This window comes from Gopherus flavomarginatus, chromosome 11 (assembly GCF_025201925.1).
Source record: "Gopherus flavomarginatus isolate rGopFla2 chromosome 11, rGopFla2.mat.asm, whole genome shotgun sequence".
Taxonomy (NCBI): Eukaryota; Metazoa; Chordata; order Testudines; family Testudinidae; genus Gopherus; species Gopherus flavomarginatus.
In genome coordinates this window covers 48,661,990-48,682,253 of record NC_066627.1, presented here as the reverse complement: position 1 = coordinate 48,682,253, position 20,264 = coordinate 48,661,990, and the positions used below count along the sequence as shown (strand labels likewise).

General features: G+C 48.9%; 1 protein-coding gene and 1 long non-coding RNA gene across 8 annotated transcripts in view; one reads left to right on the top strand and one right to left on the bottom strand.

Moving 5' to 3' along the window:
• Positions 1 to 11,788, bottom strand: part of UCKL1 (uridine-cytidine kinase 1 like 1) — a 41,559-nt gene extending 29,771 nt beyond the window's left edge. For 2 of the 7 annotated variants that reach the window (XM_050918319.1, XM_050918317.1), the window contains exons 1-2: positions 4,254 to 4,648; positions 3,675 to 3,769 (exon numbers count right to left, since the gene is read on the bottom strand). In XM_050918319.1, the coding sequence (XP_050774276.1) occupies positions 3,675 to 3,742 (68 nt within the window). In that variant the 5' untranslated portion in view covers positions 3,743 to 3,769; positions 4,254 to 4,648. Of the gene's footprint in view, positions 1 to 3,674; positions 3,770 to 4,253; positions 4,687 to 11,669 lie in introns of those variants that run through there. The other 5 variants (XM_050918318.1, XM_050918312.1, XM_050918315.1 and 2 more) reach the window with 5 other exon arrangements.
• Positions 11,789 to 11,990: 202 nt separating this feature from the next.
• On the top strand, positions 11,991 to 19,885 carry LOC127031530 (uncharacterized). The gene is made up of 3 exons (XR_007768561.1): positions 11,991 to 12,181; positions 18,951 to 19,004; positions 19,634 to 19,885. It is a non-coding gene; the product is annotated as an uncharacterized LOC127031530 (long non-coding RNA).
• The last annotated feature ends 379 nt before the right edge of the window (positions 19,886 to 20,264 follow it).

Sequence of the window (20,264 nt, the reverse complement as noted above, 5' to 3'; positions counted from 1 at the left end):
TTTTGGAGTCCAACAAAGATCATGAAACAGAAACTAATGTTGCACTTCAACTTTTTTTACTGCTGTATTTTCTGATAGTGCACCAGAATTCTTCTGTTCAGTCCATGTAATGGCAATTCCCATATATAGTTCCCAGACAGGTTTTTTTCGTTGGCTCCAATCTCTTTTTTTAGTTCACAGTGTCAATGACCAAGTGGTTATAATTAAGGCTGTGTGTTTTCTGTGACTTCTGCAGTGGCTGGTGCTGGGTCAGGGGCTGCCCGAGCTGGGCAGCCCCTGGGCCAGCAGTAGCAGTTTGGGTGTAGGAGGAGCCTCATGGCTGGGGTAGGGGATTGGGGTGCAGGGGAAGGGGTACGCTTACTGGGGGGGCAGTCCCTGGCTCCCACAGGCATGTCCCTGCAGCTCCTAGGCAGAGGGGCTGGGGGGCTTCATGCACTGCCCGCTGCTCCACCCCCTGTGGTTCCCAGCCAATGGGAGCTGCACCTGCAGAGCCGGTGCTTGTCGCAGGAGCAGCGCGTGGCCCCTCCCCCTAGGAGCAGAGACACGGAGCTGGGTAGGGAGCCTGCGAGCCCCACCAACCCTTCCCTCCCACCAGCGGGGGGCTCCCCCACAGAGCAGCTGCAGCCCCTTGGCCAAAGTTTTAGTTAGGGATATATAGTAAAAGTCATGGGCAGGTCACAGGCTGTGAATATCTGTTTACTGTCTGTGACTTGTCCATGACTTTTACTAAAAATATCCACGACTAAAACGTAGCTTTACTTATAATGCAATCTTGCCTGCTTAGATTGTAAGGGGTTTGCAGAAGGGACAGTCTCACCACGTGCGTATGGCATTCACATAGAATTATAATGCTTCATCTCGCAGTAGTGCTTAGGACACTAGTCACAGAACGGGAGCCCAGCGTGCTAGGTGCTGTACAAACACAGAACAAATGATGGTTCCCTGCCTCAAAGAGCAGATAATCTAAGTGGGGCCCTGATCTCTGTTGGCTGTAACATGAAACAGCCTCAAGCATGGGCATTTAGCACACACAATCCTGCCCCTTAGGCAAGGGGGCTACAGTCCGCTCTGGGTTAATGGCCCAAGGCCACATGGATAGGTATTTGTAAAAAGAAAATTTGTATTTTGTACTAGGAAGAAGAAATTGGGCCTTGAAATTTCTGGAGAGAGTTAAAATAATTTGATTCAGAACGATCACTTGCTTGGCTTACGTTGCTGGAAGCTGGAATTACAATGAGAAGGTCGTACGAAAGGACTGCCCGCTCTGGGAGTTTCAGCGGAGCACTCTAGCATTGCTCAGGTGCTTTGTGGGGTGTGACAGGTCATCAGAAAGCATTTCAAAGCCTTCGGGACACTATAGCATCGTTCAGTTCTAAAGCCATCTCCTGTTGTCTGGGTACCGCACCTGGCCCAACAGGGTCCTGCTCCGCAACTGAGACAAGGTAATCCTCCCCAGAACTGATCACCGACTCGTAGATCCTGAAACAGGCACAAAGTGAAGCCCATTTGGCTCACCAACGACAATGAAAGCCAAACGTTAATGCCACCTCCTCGACACGAAGGGGATCAGCCCTGGTCGTAGATTTCTCCCCACGGTTCTATGGGTAACGTTCCGAAAAGTAACTAAGTGACCTCGGAGCCGAAGTCTTGTTGAAAACCAGCAGGACTCAGGCTTCGGCATAACATTTTAAAAGCACTAGGGGATGGAATCCTGGCTCCACCCATGTCAATGGGACTTTCGCCAGTGGCTTCAACACAGCCAGAACTTCAGCCTATATCTGAAGCACAATGGTCAGGAGAATGGAAGAGACCAGGAATGATCCTTATACTGTCTCCCCTGTTGGTCTTCAGCTTAGACCTCAAAGAAAGGCTCTGATACGTCAGGGATACCCTTCCACTTCAGTGGCTCCCCAGCTCGGGCCTTCTCATTGCTATTCCCAAAGGAGGGGAGTGGAGACACACCAGCGACAAGTAATCTCTCCTCTTCCTCGTCTGCTCCCTAAGGTACAGCCTGGTGGGACATGCCCCTCTGTGGGAGCACGTTTCCAGTGAAGTCAGTCCAGGAAACCACCGGGGAACAACACATCCCACCATGGTATGTTGTATTGGGTGGGACAGGGAGAATGAATTTCCAGTTAAAAACAAAGTGTCATTTCAGCCCAAAAACACTACAAGAGTTTAATATGAGGAAGGCTGGGTGCCTCCCAAATGTATCTGGGTACAGCGTAGTGTTGCCTAGTGGCTCATGCACTGGACTGGGACTCAGGAGACCAACAATGTTCTGTTACTGCTGGGAGACCTTGGATAAGTCACTTCCTCTCTCCGTGCCTCATGGTCCCCATCTGTAAAATGGGAGAATGATACTGACACCCCCTGCTCCCCCGCCATCAAACACTTTGAGATCTGTGATGAGAAGAGCTGGGTTTTAATAGTGTGAAATTATTATTCGCTGCCGGGTAGACAGAGAAGTTTCTTCTCCTTCCTTGCTGCCCTTTGCCCCATCCCCTCCCACTCAGAGACACGTGGATTCTGGATAAGCCAGAGAAGTATTATTTCAGCTTTTAACATTAAACCTGACCAGATGAAGGACAGAGACACGCTCTGGCTACACAGCCCAGGACACTCATCACAACACTCCCAACCTCACAAAATTCTCTTGTGTCTCTGCAGATTCCTCCTGATTCTCAACCACAAACTTTCCTCCAAAAAGGACTCCAGATTAAATCCTTCCCATCTAATTCCACTTGCCCTGACCGGGGGAGGGGCGGAGCAAACTCCAGGGATAATTCTGGTTCCTTGACCAGTGTGAAATACCAGTGAATTCGTTCCCCAGTGTCCCAGAGAGCTGTCCATTAATCCTGGAGAGTAAATCGACTGCACTCCTGTTGGTGATTGATGTGTTAGCCCCAGTCTCTCTGCTGCAAAATGGGATTTAGTTGTGCAGATTAATATTGGCACAAACTAAGGTAGCTTTTCTTTGTCACTCAATTTACCCATCATACAGGGGAGAGAGGAGACGGATGCTTCCAATTTTAGTTCAGACTTTGCCCCTAGTCTCAGGTAGTCCTGGGGCTGCCCCCCTTTTAAAGTTCAGTTCCTTCCATCCCAATGCATTCTGTGCGCCAAACTGCCATCTATTGACGTTAGGACCAGCTGGCATCATGGACAGGATCAGACAGGCTGAGAGGCCAAAGAGAAGACACCCCCCCACACACGAGGGTCGGGTCATCTAAAAAGGCAGCAGATTTCATTTTCAGCAGGAAAAAGAGTTCACACACTTCTCAAACACTCCCAACTCTGAATAAAAAAATCACAGTTCCTCCTTCCCCCTAACAGCCAGGAAAGGGAAAGAGTGAGTTAAAGGGGATCCCACCCCTGTGTGCAATATGCTAACCCTAACCATTGAGCCTGACTCTCTTCCCAGCTATTCCGCCCCCTGCCCCGCCCAACCATCACCACCACCACCACCCCTAAACCCTGCAGCAAGAGGAGCTGTTTTGCCCAGGTTTCATCCTGTGTCCTGGGCGAAGCTGCTTTCTCTCCCAGCTGCTGTCTCCAATGTCCCAGCCTTTGACAAACAGCCACAGGGTTCTTGGGTCTCGAGGCGCTAAGAGTTCATTCACAGGCAAACAGGGATTTAAAAAAAACAACAACAAGCAAACTCTGACACTCACCTGCCTTCAGCCCTGAGGGCCCAGCAGCCAGATATCCCAACACCCGCATACATCGGGGGGCTGCTCATTTCACCCAGCTGCAGCAGAATCCGGGTCTAGTGAGGGGTGGGGGGGGAGTTTCAGGAGTTTAGAGAGAGAGGGAAAGTAAGTGTGTGTGTGTGTGTGTGTGTGTGTGTGTGGCTGGCCTGTCACATGGCCACCTGCATGGCACTAGCATTGTAACAGGGCTGCCATGTGAATGAAGCACTCTGGAGAAATGACACCAGCGTAGTCCTGCGTGGGGCTATTCCCTACCCCCAGAGAGCCTGTGGGGCTGGAGGAAGGGTTTCAGACACCCAGCATAGTTTGCTTTGCAATCCCAGGGTTCTGGGGTGTTAGTGAAGGGCTGGGCAAGGAAGACAGAGGGAGGAGAGAAAGAGCCAGCAGCAGAGTCCTGGAGTGGCCAACGCGTCTAGGAAAGGGATCGCTTATCCTAGAGATTATGTTCATTACCTGATATTAATAGCATGGACTTTGTTAAAAAAAAAACGCAGCAGCACCTCCTCTTCCCCTTCCCTCACTCCGACAGGGCTCGCTCACCTGCTGCTGACATTCAGAGTCCGGGCTCGCTGGGGGGAGCAGCAAGGATGCCCCACTGCTGGCGTAAGTGATGGGCCTGTCTCACCGACTCCCCCATCCAAGTAATTGTAGCAGTGTCGGGATAAAGGGAGCTGCAGCTGGGGCTGGGGGGGAGCCAGAGTCCTTCAGAACGGATCAGAGCGAGCAGATTAGCAGGCCCATCCCATAGTCTCCCCCGAGGGATGTAGCAGATATTAGCCGAATACCCAAACAAGAGCCAGTGAGACTCTCTCTGTCCTAAGCAGCCCATCACCAGAAGCTGAGCCGGGGTATTAATACTGTCCTGGCTTTCCTGGGGCAGACCCCAGCTCTGCAGGGGAAGGAGCCAGGAGCCTCCAGCCTCCTGGCTTTTGGCTACAAATTCAAATTCAATCTGAGCAGGGAAGTTCTGAAGAGCTCGCGACCGAGCGGGTTGCTGGAGGTGGATCTGCAGCTGCGGAGCTCTCCTTATATCCCCTGAGCTGCTTCCAGCCCCAGCACAAACAAGTCTGTGAAACTCAATACCCCCAGCCATGGGTAACCACGCAAACAAGACACCCCCTCACCCCATGCACAAGGACGCTGCATTCTGCGCTCTCAGCCGTCCTGCTGCCAGGTGCTTTCCGCCAGCCCTGCCACTTCGGCAGCAATTTTCCACCCGCTGCTCCTCTCCCAGCTTAACACGCCCTTCCAGCAGAGAGAACAACACGGGACGCAGCTGCACATGGGGAAAGGCAGGGAGCTTGGCATGGCGCCACGTGGCTGGACCTGGGGAAATACCTGACTGCCAGCAGGTGCCCACGGGCAGCTAAGCATGAACGAGCGGCGGAGTACAGGAAAAGGGGACTTGGCAAACTGAATGCAGGGAGTGAGGGGAAGGGTCAAGGGGGCAGGATTCTAGGCAAAGGACCACAGATGGGCTGGTACAGCAGAGCTGGTAAGGAGTAGGGGACTAAGAGCATCAGGTCAGCTCCCAGACTACTGCACTGGGCAGCACAGCATGGGGAGGAGGTGACCAGACAACTTTTGTGAGTGACCTTTAAAGGCCGTTAACGCACGTCTCTGGGCGGGTTTCCTTTGTTGAGGCAGGTACAACACTTCAGGGATCTGATTTTCAGGAACCACAACCCCAACTGGTCAACATAAGCTGCGGGGTCTGAAAGCTGAACTCCAACCGCCTCTGATATTTAAACACTGAGCAGCCTGTTGAGCTGGCCTCTGGAGACAAAGGCCCAACTCTGAAATAAACAGGACGGCGCACGTGAGTGGGTGAATGGGATTTCGGGGCACTGGGATCCTAGTCTAGTATGGGGCACACATAACGTTAGCACCAATGCACAACAGCTAGATTAACAGAAGAGAATGTTACCCCGAAACATGTTACCAAATCACTAACGCTTGGACCAATGAGGACGTGTAAAGAAACAGACAAAAAGAAACTGCTCCAAACCCCTGCTTGAAATAAACAGTGGAACTGTGACACAGGGCCACAGGGAAGGGAATTCAAAGGGAAAGCTGACAATGCGTCCCTAACTGGAGCCATTATACTGAGCCGTCCCCCCAAACAATGCTGATTGCACGGCAGAGCGGGCGAACTTCAAAGGAACACGTGGCGAACTTTTCTGCTCTGTAATTTTATTTTAAACTCCCCCGTGTCTGTAAAGCCTTTTCAGAAGTTTAAAAATAAAATATCTCCCCAGCAATTTCTATTCTTTCCCATTAAAGAAAAAGACATAAGAAGCTGGAGCCCTCCCGACCAATGATTCATTGTTCTTTACAGTGAACATCAGAGAGCCTTTTTCCGGTCTTTGTTTCAATGTCCAACTGACAGGGCTGTCACTCATTCTCCTGACTGAGTCTACTCCACAGGCTAACCTAGCTCCTAATCTAGTAAGAGTCAGACAAAATCGCCTTTCTTCATTCTATGTTGTGGCTGTTTTAAATGTACGCCAATAACAATATTTTCCATCTTTGCAAAGCGTTTCGGACTCTGAACAAAGGCTCAGTGGCAGCACACAACAGGAGAACATCAACTCAAATCTAAGGACTGCACTTTCTGGTACCACAGATTGCCTTCCAAAGAGCTCACTGACATCCCAGAAGAAGAGTCTGAAAGGAATGATCAACAGCACTGTCCACCCCAAGCTATATAGCTGCATTCACACTGGGAGAGCTTTGCTTGCATCGCATACTGATAGTCCTGGACTGACAAAGTGCTTCTAGTGTAGACATGGCCCAGGAGGGCTAAAAAACGTACTTCTAAAAAGAAACGCAAGCTGAGATTCTCATGTAATCAAGTGAGAATGAGGTCCAAGACCTGGGACTTTGAATCCCTCCCTCCCCTAAAGACAGCAATACAATAAAATCATCAGAGCTGGCAACCTGCGTCAGAAGCACCTACGTTTCCTTCAGTTGATTCATCCAGATTTGGCAACGGGTTAGTTGTGAAAATCAAAGAAGGTAGATTTAAAAGAGTTCTTGAAACAGGTCCTCTTGTTAATCTCGCCCCCTTGCTCCTTGACCCTCTTTAAACAATCTCTCGGCCTCTTTAGCACGCGTACCTTTCAGATGCTTGTGAACTTCCCTTTTCAGCTGGTTAGGCTGATGGGAGCACAGAGGGTAAGATACCGATCATCATTTCTGTATTCTATTAGTTCTACGACTGAGACCCCCGACGGCCCTTGGGTGGGTGTAGGTGAAATGCAGATGAAGAATGTTCGTCAGACTGGGGGATGACCTGTGGCTGGCGTTGTACATTGATTATGAAAATGGCCCCGATATTGTCATAATAGGACATGCACTAAATATAAAAACTAGTGTCACTTCTTCCCAATTTGCCTTAATTCCCGCATGTTCATGCAGAATTTAGGAAAATGCTGATCATTTATTTTTCCTTTAGTTTTTAGGACAAAGCTGAAATTAACCAGGGCTCCTTCTGTTATAGTGGCTGTGACCCCAATCTTACAACTGGATCCATGAGGGCCTTTGTGTCCATGCACGACCCAAGCAGGAGTCCACCCACATAGATCCGACTCCAGGATCAGGGCCCGTGTGCGTGAATCCATTATAGCGGGCCCTGCTATGAATGTAGCATGGCTCATACTGCTGGCTGGGCAGAACACACTAAGGCCTGTATGAACACTGCCTAATTTATTTCTTCTGCTGACCCTCCATGACAGCGTGGTGGCTCTCCCACTTCAAAAAGGGGCAGCGCAAAGAGAGATTCAGGATCTGAAGGACAGTCCCCCTGCAGACTGTACATGACTCCGAGCCACTTGGGTCCTTATGCACTTGTCAGGGCCAGATCCTTGGCTGGTGCAAATCGACACAGCTCCACTGACCTTGGTGGAGCGAGGCTGATTTACACCAGCCGATCAGCTGGCCCTCATGTCAGTCTCTGTTGCCTTGCCCCTGAGCTAGAGGCTATCTGACCACGATGAGCTCGCTGCCTGGGAGGCCCTTCTGCCGTAGCGAAGTGCTGCTCCAGGCCTTCCTTTCATGCAGTGTTAACTAGTAAAGGCCACTTGAGAAAGAACCAGTGAAATGCCCGCGAGAGAAGGGCTCTGAGACTAACCGCCAGCCGTCCTGCCGCCCGCTCAGACTCCTGGGCTGCGTTAACCCTAAGGAAGGAACCACCTTTGATCCTGCTTGTCACACCCAGCTCTCTCTGTGACAGCCCCATCAGCTGCAGCGTAACAGTCCGGCCACTGGCGCTCCCAGGGCCAAAGTCTGAAGGGCGTCTCATCCTTAGAGGGGGACACCCATCTTCTTCTCTGCACACAGGGGCCTCTGTTCCTGGGTGGGTGCAGAGGAGAGATATCAGCAAACAATTAAAGCGCCTAAAGGAAGCATGTAAGTCCCCCAGACTCCTCTCATGCAGCTGCTTGGTGCCCATCAGACTAAGGCCTTCCCTACATTAGAGAAATGTGCACCAGTGTAACCGCGTTGTCGCAGTTACACTGTTGCAAACTCCTAATAAGAATGCATGAGGCTAATAGAGAGCAGGGCTTATACCAGCCAGTACAACTGACAAAAGTAAATAATTTATTTGAGACAGACAAGGCCTGAGCCCACCAGTCCTGCCCTGCTCAGTGCAGTGTGCACAGCTCAGGGACAGAGGCTGTTTCCCGCCCGTCGTTTATTAAACGCTGGGCTGTGCTGAGCTTGATTTGAGCTTGGGTATTTCTGGGGCATTCTCAGCTCAGTTTTGAAAGTTATTCCCACCCGACTCCAGCATGTTCAATAGGCCAGGGGAACCGGCTCCACCAGGGGAACACAGGACTGGCGCAGGGCATGCTGATGTGCTGGTCAGATCTTGTTCTCATGAGGGGAACCAAGAACTGAAGCACTCGGCCGAGCCTAGCAAAAAGCAGAGCCCTGGCAGCTGTGTGTGCAGGATGGACAGGGAGGGCAGATGCGCCTCTTCCCTCGCTGAGCCTCCCTAACAACAGAAAGGGAGCAGTGGTCCTTCCTCCAGACCTCCCCGGTCCCTGCCAGCTCATCAGATCAGCAGCTTCAGCCCAGGTGCAGGAGGGAGCAGTTTGAAAGTAGCGTTCTGCCCCCTCCCACCACCACGACAACCAGAGCAAGACGCGTAACTGTGACTTGGTGCATGATGCAGTGCCAACCTGCACCAAGAATATGGTCCCATTCCCCTGGTGAGAGGCAGGACCCAACTCCTGACACTGGCAGAGCCACTGGCACAGCCAGTCTAGATCACCAGCTGCACAGGATGAAAAGAGTCCAAAGAGTTAAAAAGTTTCTGCTCTAGGATATAACCAGCAGCAGCACCTTAATCTACAGCTAGGGTCAAGTTTAAGGGGATGGCAGTAGCACCCCCTAGTGGCAAATGTCCAAATATTTAAATACTGCAACAGAGATTATCACTACCACCACTTCCTTCTATGGCAACACCATTCCACAATGATTAAGCAACTTGAATGCAATACTCATGCCCACGGGAAAAAATGAAGAGTCACTACAGCTAGCTGAGAAGGGAGCTCACGCCTGGACAGAAAGGAGTGTTTACATAAGGCAAATCATTTAAAGGGGCCCCATCCACTTAAAAATCATGGGCCTGACCCTCCACAAACATACACTACATTTACAATGGAGTGAGATGGAATGATTATTCCCCTACATCGATATAACAGAGGAGAACCAGGCCCCATGGAATTACACACACACACATTTTCATCCTCTGTTAATAACTTTAATTACTGAAGCTAAATGGAGTTTACAAATAACGCGCTGTTCTCACCGCTGTTTATGATCTGTTCATTTTTACATTTCTGACAGCTTGGACACAGGAAACCACGAGGTCAGTGTAGCTGATACCCTACCACTTGGTTAAAACAGCCACTGTTCTACAACCCAGCTACTCATCCGCTTCTCTAGCTATTACTCAGTAATGCACTTCCTTCCCCTGGTAAACTCATTATGTGCATAGGCCCCATTTCACAGTTGATGAAACTGAGGCAACAAAAGGTTAAGGGCAGCATTTTCAAATGCAGGTGCCTGACTCTCTCTTTCCCCCCAAGTAAATGGTCTGTTTGTCACTGACTCATCTGGAAATCAGTGCATTCAGCGTCTCTGAAAAATGTAAGCACTCAAGTTTGAAAAGTTTGACCTTAGTGACTTGCCCACAGTCACACATCATGTGTCTGATTAATTTGGAGCAGAACACATGGGAACTCTGGACTCCCAGGGATTTGCTCCAAACACTAGACTGTGCTGTCACAGGTGCACTGCACTGTAGTAAGCGTTACTTTGCAGTATTTATTATCAATACCCTTTGCAGACACTCATCATGGAGTTCTGAACATATCACCTCTAGAGCTAGTATATTCCAGGCATGGTCTCAGGCCAAAGTTGTTTTTTTTTTGTTTTGTTTTTTTTTAAATAAAGAAAATGTGAGGACTATCCATCCACCCATTTTTCTGTTAGGTGAGTAGGGAAAAAATATACATGTCTTTTCCAAGATGGCAAATTTTAAGACATTTTTGCAGTGCATGATATTTGGAAGAGGTGTGCGCACAGATTTTCAAACAGCTAAACTTTAATATTTTCCAGAAAGCTAATCCTCACTGCAGTTTAACCTCTTGACCATTTCACAAAGCAACAAGAAAGAAAGTGACTAATTCCTTGGTTTTGTGTATGCAGACTAGAACCCTTTGCTAAGGTTGAGGTGTGTGAAACTAACGCCCACTTGGAATCTTTCCTCACCAAAAGAGTTCAACCCAGAGATCGTTTTCACAGTTTTAAAGATAGCAACAGATAAAGATTTCACAAGTGCAGAAAGGTTCCAGTTGTGTTTATAAACATCAGGTGAAATCCTGACCTCTCTGAAGTCAATGGCCATTTTGCCATTGACTTCAGGAGGGTCGGAATTTCACCCCAGAAGAATAAACTGCAGATTTTATAACCCTTGCAAGAGCAGTCTGTGATGCTTACACTGGTCACCCCTAAATATTTACAGTTGAGATTTGCAAGTAATTAAGGGTACCACACTATTCCCTAATGAGAGCAAGGCATATCATACTATCATTACAATGTAAAACTGTACAGTTCTGAAGGGTGACCGCTGTGCAAAGCAAGAAGCCCGCCGAGGACTCCACCGTTATCACTGGGCCCATCATGGTCATTTGGAGCTTCATGCAGAGAGCTGGGTTTGAACTCAGAGCTCCTGTACTAGCCCCAGATACCTGAGTCTAACAAGAATCTCTGCTAACAACATGGGGCCTATGACACCAGGCAGCTGAGCAGGTCTGATTAGGCCAGTACAGGGCAGTGGAAACACAAACACTTTTCACTCTGAAGTATTCCAGTGCACTTTCCAAATGCTTGCCATGCTAGGGTGACCAGACAGCAAATGGGAAAAATCAGGATGGGGGTGGGGGTATAATAGGAGCCTATATAAGAAAAAGACCCCAAAATCAGGACTGTCCCTATAAAATCGGGACATCTGGTCACCCTACTCCATGCTGCCCCACTGGAATGCAGCCAGCTCTGGGGAGGAGGGTGCCCATCAGGTGCACAGCACCTTGCAAGGCAGAGAAGGAAGGGAAAGTTTGGACAAGCACCCTAGTGCAAATCCTGCCCCTTGCGAGTGCCGTGGAGATGGTTAATGCTCATGCAGAAGAGACAAAACCACTGCGCTCCAGGGCTCCTCAGAAAGTCGCCACCACAGCAAACTGCAGGGGCAAAGCGGATGCATCTTGAAGCCACCCCCTTGGAGAGCTCAGGGGAGCCTGTCCTGCCTTGCCGGTGGACTCCAGTCCTACCTACCACCCTTGCCCGGGCAACCGCCCCCGAAACAAACAAGCCATAGGAACACCCACCTCCTGCACCCCAAAGATCCGCCACGGCAGCCCCTGGCTCCTCAGTGCGCCCTGTTACCTGCCATCTCCCGGCGCGCCTCTCTCCTCATGCACTGCCTCTCCCCCTCCATCACCAGCCGCTGCAGCCATCGCGCTTCTCCATCAGCTGTTGGGAGAGGGGCTGGGGAGGGAGGCGCTCTCAGCCCCGGGGCTTCATGGGAGTTGTAGTTCACAGGCGGGAGCGAAGGCGCTGCTCTCAAAGGCGAGGAATCCATGGGTGGACTACAACTGACCGGATGGGTCGGAGCCCTTTGCATCATGGGAGTTGTAGTTTTTTTTGAGGGGGTGTTGCAGGGGAGGAAATTTAACGACCGTTCAAGGAAAGGAAACTGAAAGGGGGGGTTGGAGGTCACGGGGAGCAGAGCAAGGAGATTGATGCTGCTGGCCATGCAAAGCCCTGTGGTGGGTTTAAATATAAAAAGAGCTTGCAAAGGACCATAGTGCGCACTAGCAAGCCTGCAAATGCCAGAGTGATCCGCCTGCAAAATATTAGCAGTAAAGGACACCAGGCCTGCAAAATACTTGAGCGGGGTTGGTGACCTTTCAGCAGTGCTGTGCTGAGTCTTCATTTAGTCACTCTAATTTAAGATTTTGCATGCCAGTAATACATTTTAACGTTTTTAGAAGGTCTCTTTCTATAAGTCTATAATATATAAACGATTGTTGTACGTAAAGTAAATAAGGTTTTTAAATGTTTAAGAAGCTTCATTTAAAATTAAATTAAAATGCAGAGCCCCCGGACCAGTGGCCAGGACCCGGGTAGTGTGAGTGCCACTGAAAATCAGCTCCCGTGCTGCCTCTGACGAAGACATGCATCTGACAAAGTGGGTATTCACCCACGAAAGCTCATGCTCCAAGACGTCTGTTAGTCTAGAAGGTGCCACAGGATTCTTTGGTGCTGCCTTTGGCACCCATTCTGTAGGTTGCCCACCCCTGTACTAGAGCTACTTAACAGTGAGCCTCCGAAATCGTGAGCCTGCTAAGTATGGGAACTATATAACTTTATTGCATATGCCAAGTCAACGACCAGGCCCTGTTGTAAACGGGAAGAACTGGGGGAAAGGGAGCTCTCCCAAAAATGCTTGTGAGAGTTAAAACACTTTAGTAGTACGCTGCACATTCCTTCGGTGCTGAGAGAGCCTTTCAAAACTGCTTGGCACGTCTATGCAGCAAGTCCTATAAGGAAGTTAGTCACATAAGCTGGGTATATTCTTAGACTATTGTGTGTGACCAGCGGTGGGTTAACAGCAAATGGTTGCTATATTCTTAAATTAAGCATCAGAACTTGGGTTCCATTCTGAGTCTTCATAGATTTTTAAAGGCAGAATGGGCCATTATGATCATCTTGTCTGATCTCAAGTCATAGAATTTCATCCAGTAATTCCTCCTTCAAGCCTATGACTGATCTCAGAACTCTTCCGGTGTATTTTATTTATAAGCTCATGGAGAAATGATGCATACACTATCTGTCACAACTGAATTAGCAGATGGTAGATAATGTGGTTGATGATTGTTTGGAAGCTTTGATTCTGCAAAGAATTCTTAACTTTTATGTGCTTAACTTTTCATCCCAGGAGTAGTTCCATTGAATACACAGTGCGTAAAGCTTGGCTAAGCATGTGGCTTTGTAGGATCAGGGCATGAGATTTCTTTTTCCATGATCACAAAGGTTACTGGAATGCTTTCTCCCACAAACAGCTGTACATTTGAATGAATGCGACTCGAGACTCAAAAGGGGCAGAAGAAAATACTGGAACAGAAAAGAAGGCAAAAGAGTAAAATGTTTCTTTGACAGCAACGTTCTTGCGCCATCCACACAGCAAAGATTGCTTTTCTTCGGTGCTCTGCCGCAATGCACTTAAACAGAAAATAGTGATTATAACATCATCCAGCAGCCCCTGAAACACAAACACTCTTAGCCAAGGCTGGGCGAACAGACAAGAGCACTTGTTTCCTCCCCTTCTCACCAGCACGAGGAGCAGCTGTTGGCTGAGTCATTAATAGCATCAGTCACCGAGAGGGCTACAGGAGAGATTTGTGCAAACAATGCTAAGTTCAGAAAGGAACTGGCTCAACAATGCAAACTCCATGGGGAGAGGGGCTGCTGATCCGCTGCACTCGCTTCCCCATGGCATTGTGCACATTCTTGCACTGCCTGAGCCCCTCGAGACTTAAGTGAATTATTGACCCTTTGCAGACACTTGAGAAAACAGACGCGCAATCTCCCTTCTTCACTGGAGGGCTGCCTGGCCTCTTACTTGCCAAGGCGAACGCCACATGGTGCAATGGCACCTGCCACACTATGGATATTATTAGATCCAGATCTGCTCTGAGCTACATCCCCATTGAATTTGTGGGTTTCCATGGGGTGTAATTCAGGATGGCTTGTGTTTTCGAGGGGGTAGGGGAAAGGGCAGATGCAGAAAATCCCCCAGCTTGCTTTACACATTCCTAATCTCCCTGTCAAAGAGGGCCTTAGCCTCATTTCATTGGGATCGAATGGTCCAACTCACAGATTTGTTGGCAAACTGCTGCGTTAAGGGACATGTGGCTAAATCTGCTGCTTGTTTGGTGATCTGCCAATAAAGGCATGAGAAAGCGACGAGGATTTTATTGTCAATCTGAACTGGATCCTACAGGCAGGTTTCATTCTTGCATCTTTGGAGCTCCCCAGCTGCTGTGAACACTTCACTGAGGACTTTGCAAGGGCCAGGTAACACCATACACCCGGAAGTGAAATGAGGGTGGTGGAGCATTGCTTTAGACTGACTACCATATCTATATATTCACAGTTCATGCCGGAGATGGGCCCAAGCCATAGAATTCAGAAGTAGCAGGGGTCACAATTTGCCCCCCCTGGCCAATTGTTTCAACCTTGGTGGAGTAGCTGGTGCAGTCGTCTGATGCAATATCCTGTCATCTGTGGTGAGCTGAGTTCAGTTCTTCCCACAGAAGATGAGTACAGATGCATTTGAGTCTCATCATAGCTCCCAGTTGTGCACATCACCCAAACACCACACAGTTAAACGCAGCTGGCAATGTCTGCTTTAGAGAGGCCAGAACCTGCTAGCATAAAGCAAACGATGCTGAAAGCCAGAGTTAAGGTGCAGGGGCAGAACTATATGGAGGAAGCTTACCCCGAGCCTGCCCTTGCTATGCCTATTGCTAAACAAACTCATGGAAAGGTAGATCCATCTCCTTGCACCTCCATAGGTGACTTTAATGAGGCTGTGGGCAGGTGCAGGGGAGTGTTGGGGCCTAACTTTACATGGGGAAAAACCAAAGTGAATCTGGGATTAGCAATCATCTAGCCAGGCAAATGCTCCCTGAACAGAGCCTGAGGGCTTTTCAATTTTACCCATGAGAAGGCCAAACGGGGAGTTTTGCTATCTGAGCGTATTTGAATCTCCCAAATGAACTGGGGATTAAACAGGTCATGAGCCTGCCTTTCCTCCTGCAGTTGGTTGAAAGTTCCTCTGCAGTTTATAGTCACAGCTCTGGCCCGCTCACAATGGACTGAAGGAAAAGCCTTCTGGTTATGGAAACCATCCGCTGCTCTCTTGCAGAGTAGGAGGTGTTGTCCATGGAAACACATCACCACGTTTGGCTCCAGCCGAAATCATTCCCATGTCTTATTTTAATGATTCCCATTTTCCCACTCGGGGTAGAAGACCATTTCCCGAAGTCTCAACTTTCCATTTTTGTGCTGGATCAGAGCAGCCTGGGAGCATCACACAGAGCCAGGGGGGCTAAAGGAACCAGGAGAGGTTTTGAATAACAATAGCTCCATCCAGTGGCTGGAAAGGGTTTGCACGTGCATATTCCCTGGAGATTTTCAGGAATGAAAACCTTTGGGGGTTGTGACTGGAATACGGCATGAGAAAGCCTGACATAGGGACCAGCATAGCAAGATCAGATGCATTTCCCCCAGACTTGACCTCAATCAGCTAAATCAAGGTGCCAGGTGGAAATGTATGTCTGCACTGAGGGAGGTGACTGCTGATCACTACACTGTCCCCGGTTTAACACGGACCTTCCTTCTAGACCAGTGATTCTCAAACTTTTGCACTGGTGCCTCCTTTCACATAGCAAACCTCTGCGGGTGACCCACCCCTATAAATTAAAAACACATTTTTATATATTTAATACCATTATAAATGCTGGAGGCAAAGCAGGGTTTGGGGTAGAGGCTGACAGCTCACAACCTCCTATGTAATAGCCTCGCGACCCCCTGAGACATCCCGACCCCCAGTTTGAGAACCCCTGTTCTAGTGGAAAGAGGATGGGTTTCTATGGTGATTCTTAATCCATGCCCCTCATCTCCCTAGAGAGAATAGTCCCCCCAGAGGAGGAGCTGCGTCAGGGGGTCAAAATTCAGGAGACCTGATCCCTTTCCTCTTCCCCTAGTAGCCAGAGATCATAAATCTAATCCTGCTCATATTGACGTCAATGGCCAAGCTCCCATTGATTTCAATGGGAGCAAGATTGGGCCTAAGACCTCCCCTAAACCAGCTCTTGCTTCTCATTCCGTTACAGGTGCATTAACCCACAGCTGAAGCCTTGCACCCTTCGGGTGGCCCGGCTGCCTGGGCAGCAGTGATGCCCCAGGACTGATGCAGACGCTTGTTCTCACAGCCAGGAAGGGACATTTAGTCCAGGGGAGAGGGAGGTTGCTGGGGATGGGACCTGCAGCTGGAGCGCATCCAGGTCTAATGCAGGGAACAGCTGACTGTGCCTGAGGGTCCAGCTGAACTGGCCTGAGTTCCTAGAAACCTCTCACTTCAGTGCCAAGCGGGTTAAGTCAATGGGCCTAAGAGAGCAGCGGGGCCTTTTGGTTTTTGCTGTGCAGTGATCAGCATGACTCTGTTATTCCTGAAAGAACGACAGGAGTTCTTGCCACGCCGGCGCTTGTCCCAGCTGAGGAGCTGGCAGCCAGCGCCGGGCTAGAGAGAGACACGATCATTATTCACATCCCCGCCCCGGCCAAGCAAACGCCCCCCCGCCTGCCAAGAGCACATCCCTTTGATCTCCCTCCTGGGGGGCAGCTTTCAGGCTCTGTTCACCTGATGCTTTCATGCCGGACCACCGGCGGCTCAGCCCAGGTGATCCATTTGCTGATGAATGAGGTTCATTCAGCAAGAACAGCTTTTATTGAACACTAGAGAGGCTGGGCCAGCTGTCAAGCTGTGGGCTTTGCAGCCAGGCTTGGAACAGCTGGAAAATGCTGGTCACTCGGTCTCTTCAGAGCCATTCATTCTTCTACCCGCACTGTGAACACAGAGAGGGTGTTTAAAACAACACAAAACAGAGGATGTAGAGAGCGTGTTGTGCCAGCTGCCAGCCGCGGTGCCTCTTACTGCCTGCATCCCTGGCTGGAAAACTACCCAGCATGCAGCTTGCCCCAAGCAGGTTTAGTTATGTTGGCTTACGGGTCCCGGCCCATTTGTATAAGTGCAGAGAAGGATGCATCTGCTGACCTCTTTGTAATGCAACCTGCTAACTCTAAAGGACTCCCCTCAAGTAGCTCAGGTAGGAAATCTTCTCAGGCTGCCTTGTGAATTTCTCTATCATATCTTGATGCATAGAGGAGCATTGTGCACCTTTAGTCTATAGCCCCTGTACTTGGACTATTAATAGAGCTCCATTCATGCTAGGGAGACGTGGGTCCTATGGGGACTAGACTGGTGTGCACTTTAGCATGTGGGTTCCATCCATGTGGAAACTTGAGTCCAAGCGCCACATGAAAACTTGCTTTGCCCTGGTGGTGTTGCAGGCACGCCAGTACCATGCTGAACCCACGTCGCAAGAGCAACACTCCAGCCAGTAGAGACACAGAACCGGTATGAAGCTTCTAACGGGGGAAGACACAGGACCTTCTGGGATCAGCACTCCCCAAAAGTAGGCAACAAGCTGAGAAGGTGGCTGGTCAGGTGGTGTCTCCAGCTGATCTGGTCAGGGACAGCTGTCCTACCTCTGTGGACTTGCAGAGGCAGGGTGGGGTTGGAGATAGCACCTGCCCCCTAGCAGAGTGAATGCATCATCTGCAGGCCCTACCCTCTTGGCTTGTTTGGAATCTAGTTCCTACTGTGGGGAGAGTCACTCGTGACTGATACACCAGGATGGGAGGAGAGGCCGTGAGGCCAGCAGGTGAACATTCCAAAGAAAAAGCTAGCCACTGTTTAAGCATTGAGATTTAATTTGAGTGCCTGCCCGGGGGACGATAGCTGGGGCCGAGGCTGCTCACCTCTTTGCAGAATCAGCTACTTAATAATAACAGCACTTGGCCTCAGCAGATCTCCAGGCATGTTACAAAGGCGGCCAGTAGCATTGTCCACATTTTACAGATGGGGAAACTGAGACACTGCACAGTGAAGTGACTTGTTTAGGCCACCTTACCAGCCAGTGTCAGAGTGGGAACAGAAGTGGGGTCTTATGAGTCCCTGTCCAGTGTACTATGCCTTAGGCCACATAACCTCTTAAGCCAAGTGGGCTCAGTCTCACTCCCATCCAGACCACCTCATCCCAATAACAATAATTTGCTCTGCTGGGGGGAGAGTTCCTTTTCAGCACCCAGTGAACGTTCCTGCAAGGAACTCAAGGCAAATGATAACCCTGAGCTTTCGGTGAACAAACTCACTCACACCACACTACAAAAAAATCAAAAAAAAATCAATAAACATTTATTTGATACAGCTTCTTTTTGAATATATACAGTACATAGATGTATCCCTTCTAGGTGTTCAGTGGCGCTGTTGTTAATAATTATTTATTACAGTACTCTCAAGCGGAGGCTTTGTCTATGATTAACAAAAGAACAGATCGTCACAAATTGGGAGTTTATTAGAAGATAGTTTACTGTTAAAACTTTTTTTTATTTTTTGCAAATAAACACTTTATATATATATATATATATATATATATTTATATATTTATATATATGGTTACAAGTGATAAATTGAAAATCTTTTTTTCCCAAATGCACTTATGCACTAAGAACTGGCATTGACCAGAAACATTCGGACATGTCATGGAATGGGTACCACAAAGAGAACGGAAAGAAAAAAAAATCCCCAACAGCTTGCGTTGATGTGCGTGAGTCTACTGGGATGAAAGCAACTCCTGTGCCCATTTTGGCTGGATTGTCCTCAGCGGTGACTCCAATCAGGAATCAGTCACCATGTAGAACTACAGTAAAAGAATCTGACCAGAGATTGATTTTCTCCCCGTATTGAACCGTGATATTTGCTGTCATTGCGTACAAAGGTTTTCCTGATACATTGCACTCTCATTTTCACTTCAGAGTTCCGCAAAAGGAAGAGGAAATTTGAGATCAAGTCTGGAGTTGGTGTTTCAGGTAACAGTTTGGGCTAGATTTTCACAGCTTGTGTGAAGTGTGTGGTTATGGAACTCGAGTGCACAACCACACTTTGTATGTGTGATTGAATCATGTTGTTTTTGAAATGTTAGCCCTTCAATTTATGATTTGCAGACGCACATTTAGGGCCAGATTTTCACCCACTGGAGATGCACTACTGCATGTGCAAAAATGTTCGTGAAATTTGTGTGTGCAGTAACCGTGATGGTGTGCAAAAGAATCAGTGACATTACCTGATTTGTGTGTGTAGTCAGGGTCGTTGCAGTTCCGAAAATCTGGCCCTTCATTTAGATTTAAGAAGACAATAAAGTCCATCACACAGTTATTAAACCCCGAGAAGTTTCTGGGATTTGCTTACCATGCAATAGCTGCCTTATTACATCTAAGTTAAATGGGCATTTGGAAGCCTTCATTTAAACCATGATGGTGTTATGCACAGAAAGCAATAACCCAAAGAGCATGTAGGGATGCCTTCAGCCTCTCCTGAAACATGGGGGTTCAGCACGACTGCCCTGTTGCAATACTTTCCTGCATTTATAAACTAGCTAGATATTCACAATCAGTTTGGTTTTTCAGACCCTTCTTATCCCTTTCTTTGCTTGCAACAGGCCTTCATCAGCTTAAGCTGAATGGAGTGGGTCCATTCACCACGTAGCACAAACAGGCCAACCCGCGCTGCTGTTTGAATTGCTCTGCTTATGTCAACCCATTTTAGAAGATGGGGTTTGCAAGGGCTCGGTGACGAGAGTCCAAACTCCAGATTCGTCAGTTTCGTTCAATGAGGGCTGGCTTCGATAATGGAGCCAAAAGGCTTTGCGGCGTCTCCCTTGGGGTGACCCTATGGCTTAGGTGTTTCAGGTGTAGTTATTGCACAGGCTAGAATAAGAGGCGCTACAGCCCTGGAGGATACCCCATTTGCAAATGAACTGCACAAATGTCACATGCTGCACTCCCTGCACAGATTAGGAATCAGAGACAAGGGAGCTCCCAACAATCAATCCATGATGGGGAGAGGGGACAAATTCCTTAATTCAAAAATGCAGATGAGGCAGGTGGTAGCTGCAGGTAGTGGCAGTGGTCTGCCCCTGGATTAACTTCCTTAGGCGGCCCAAGCCAGGCCAAACCCTTAGGAGAGAGGTACCATGGGTAAAGGGCTCACAGAGAGCTCGGTAGGACCAGCATGGGAGTAAGTGATAGACATGTCATCAGCTTATGTGACTGAGTGAGAAACGAGCCCAA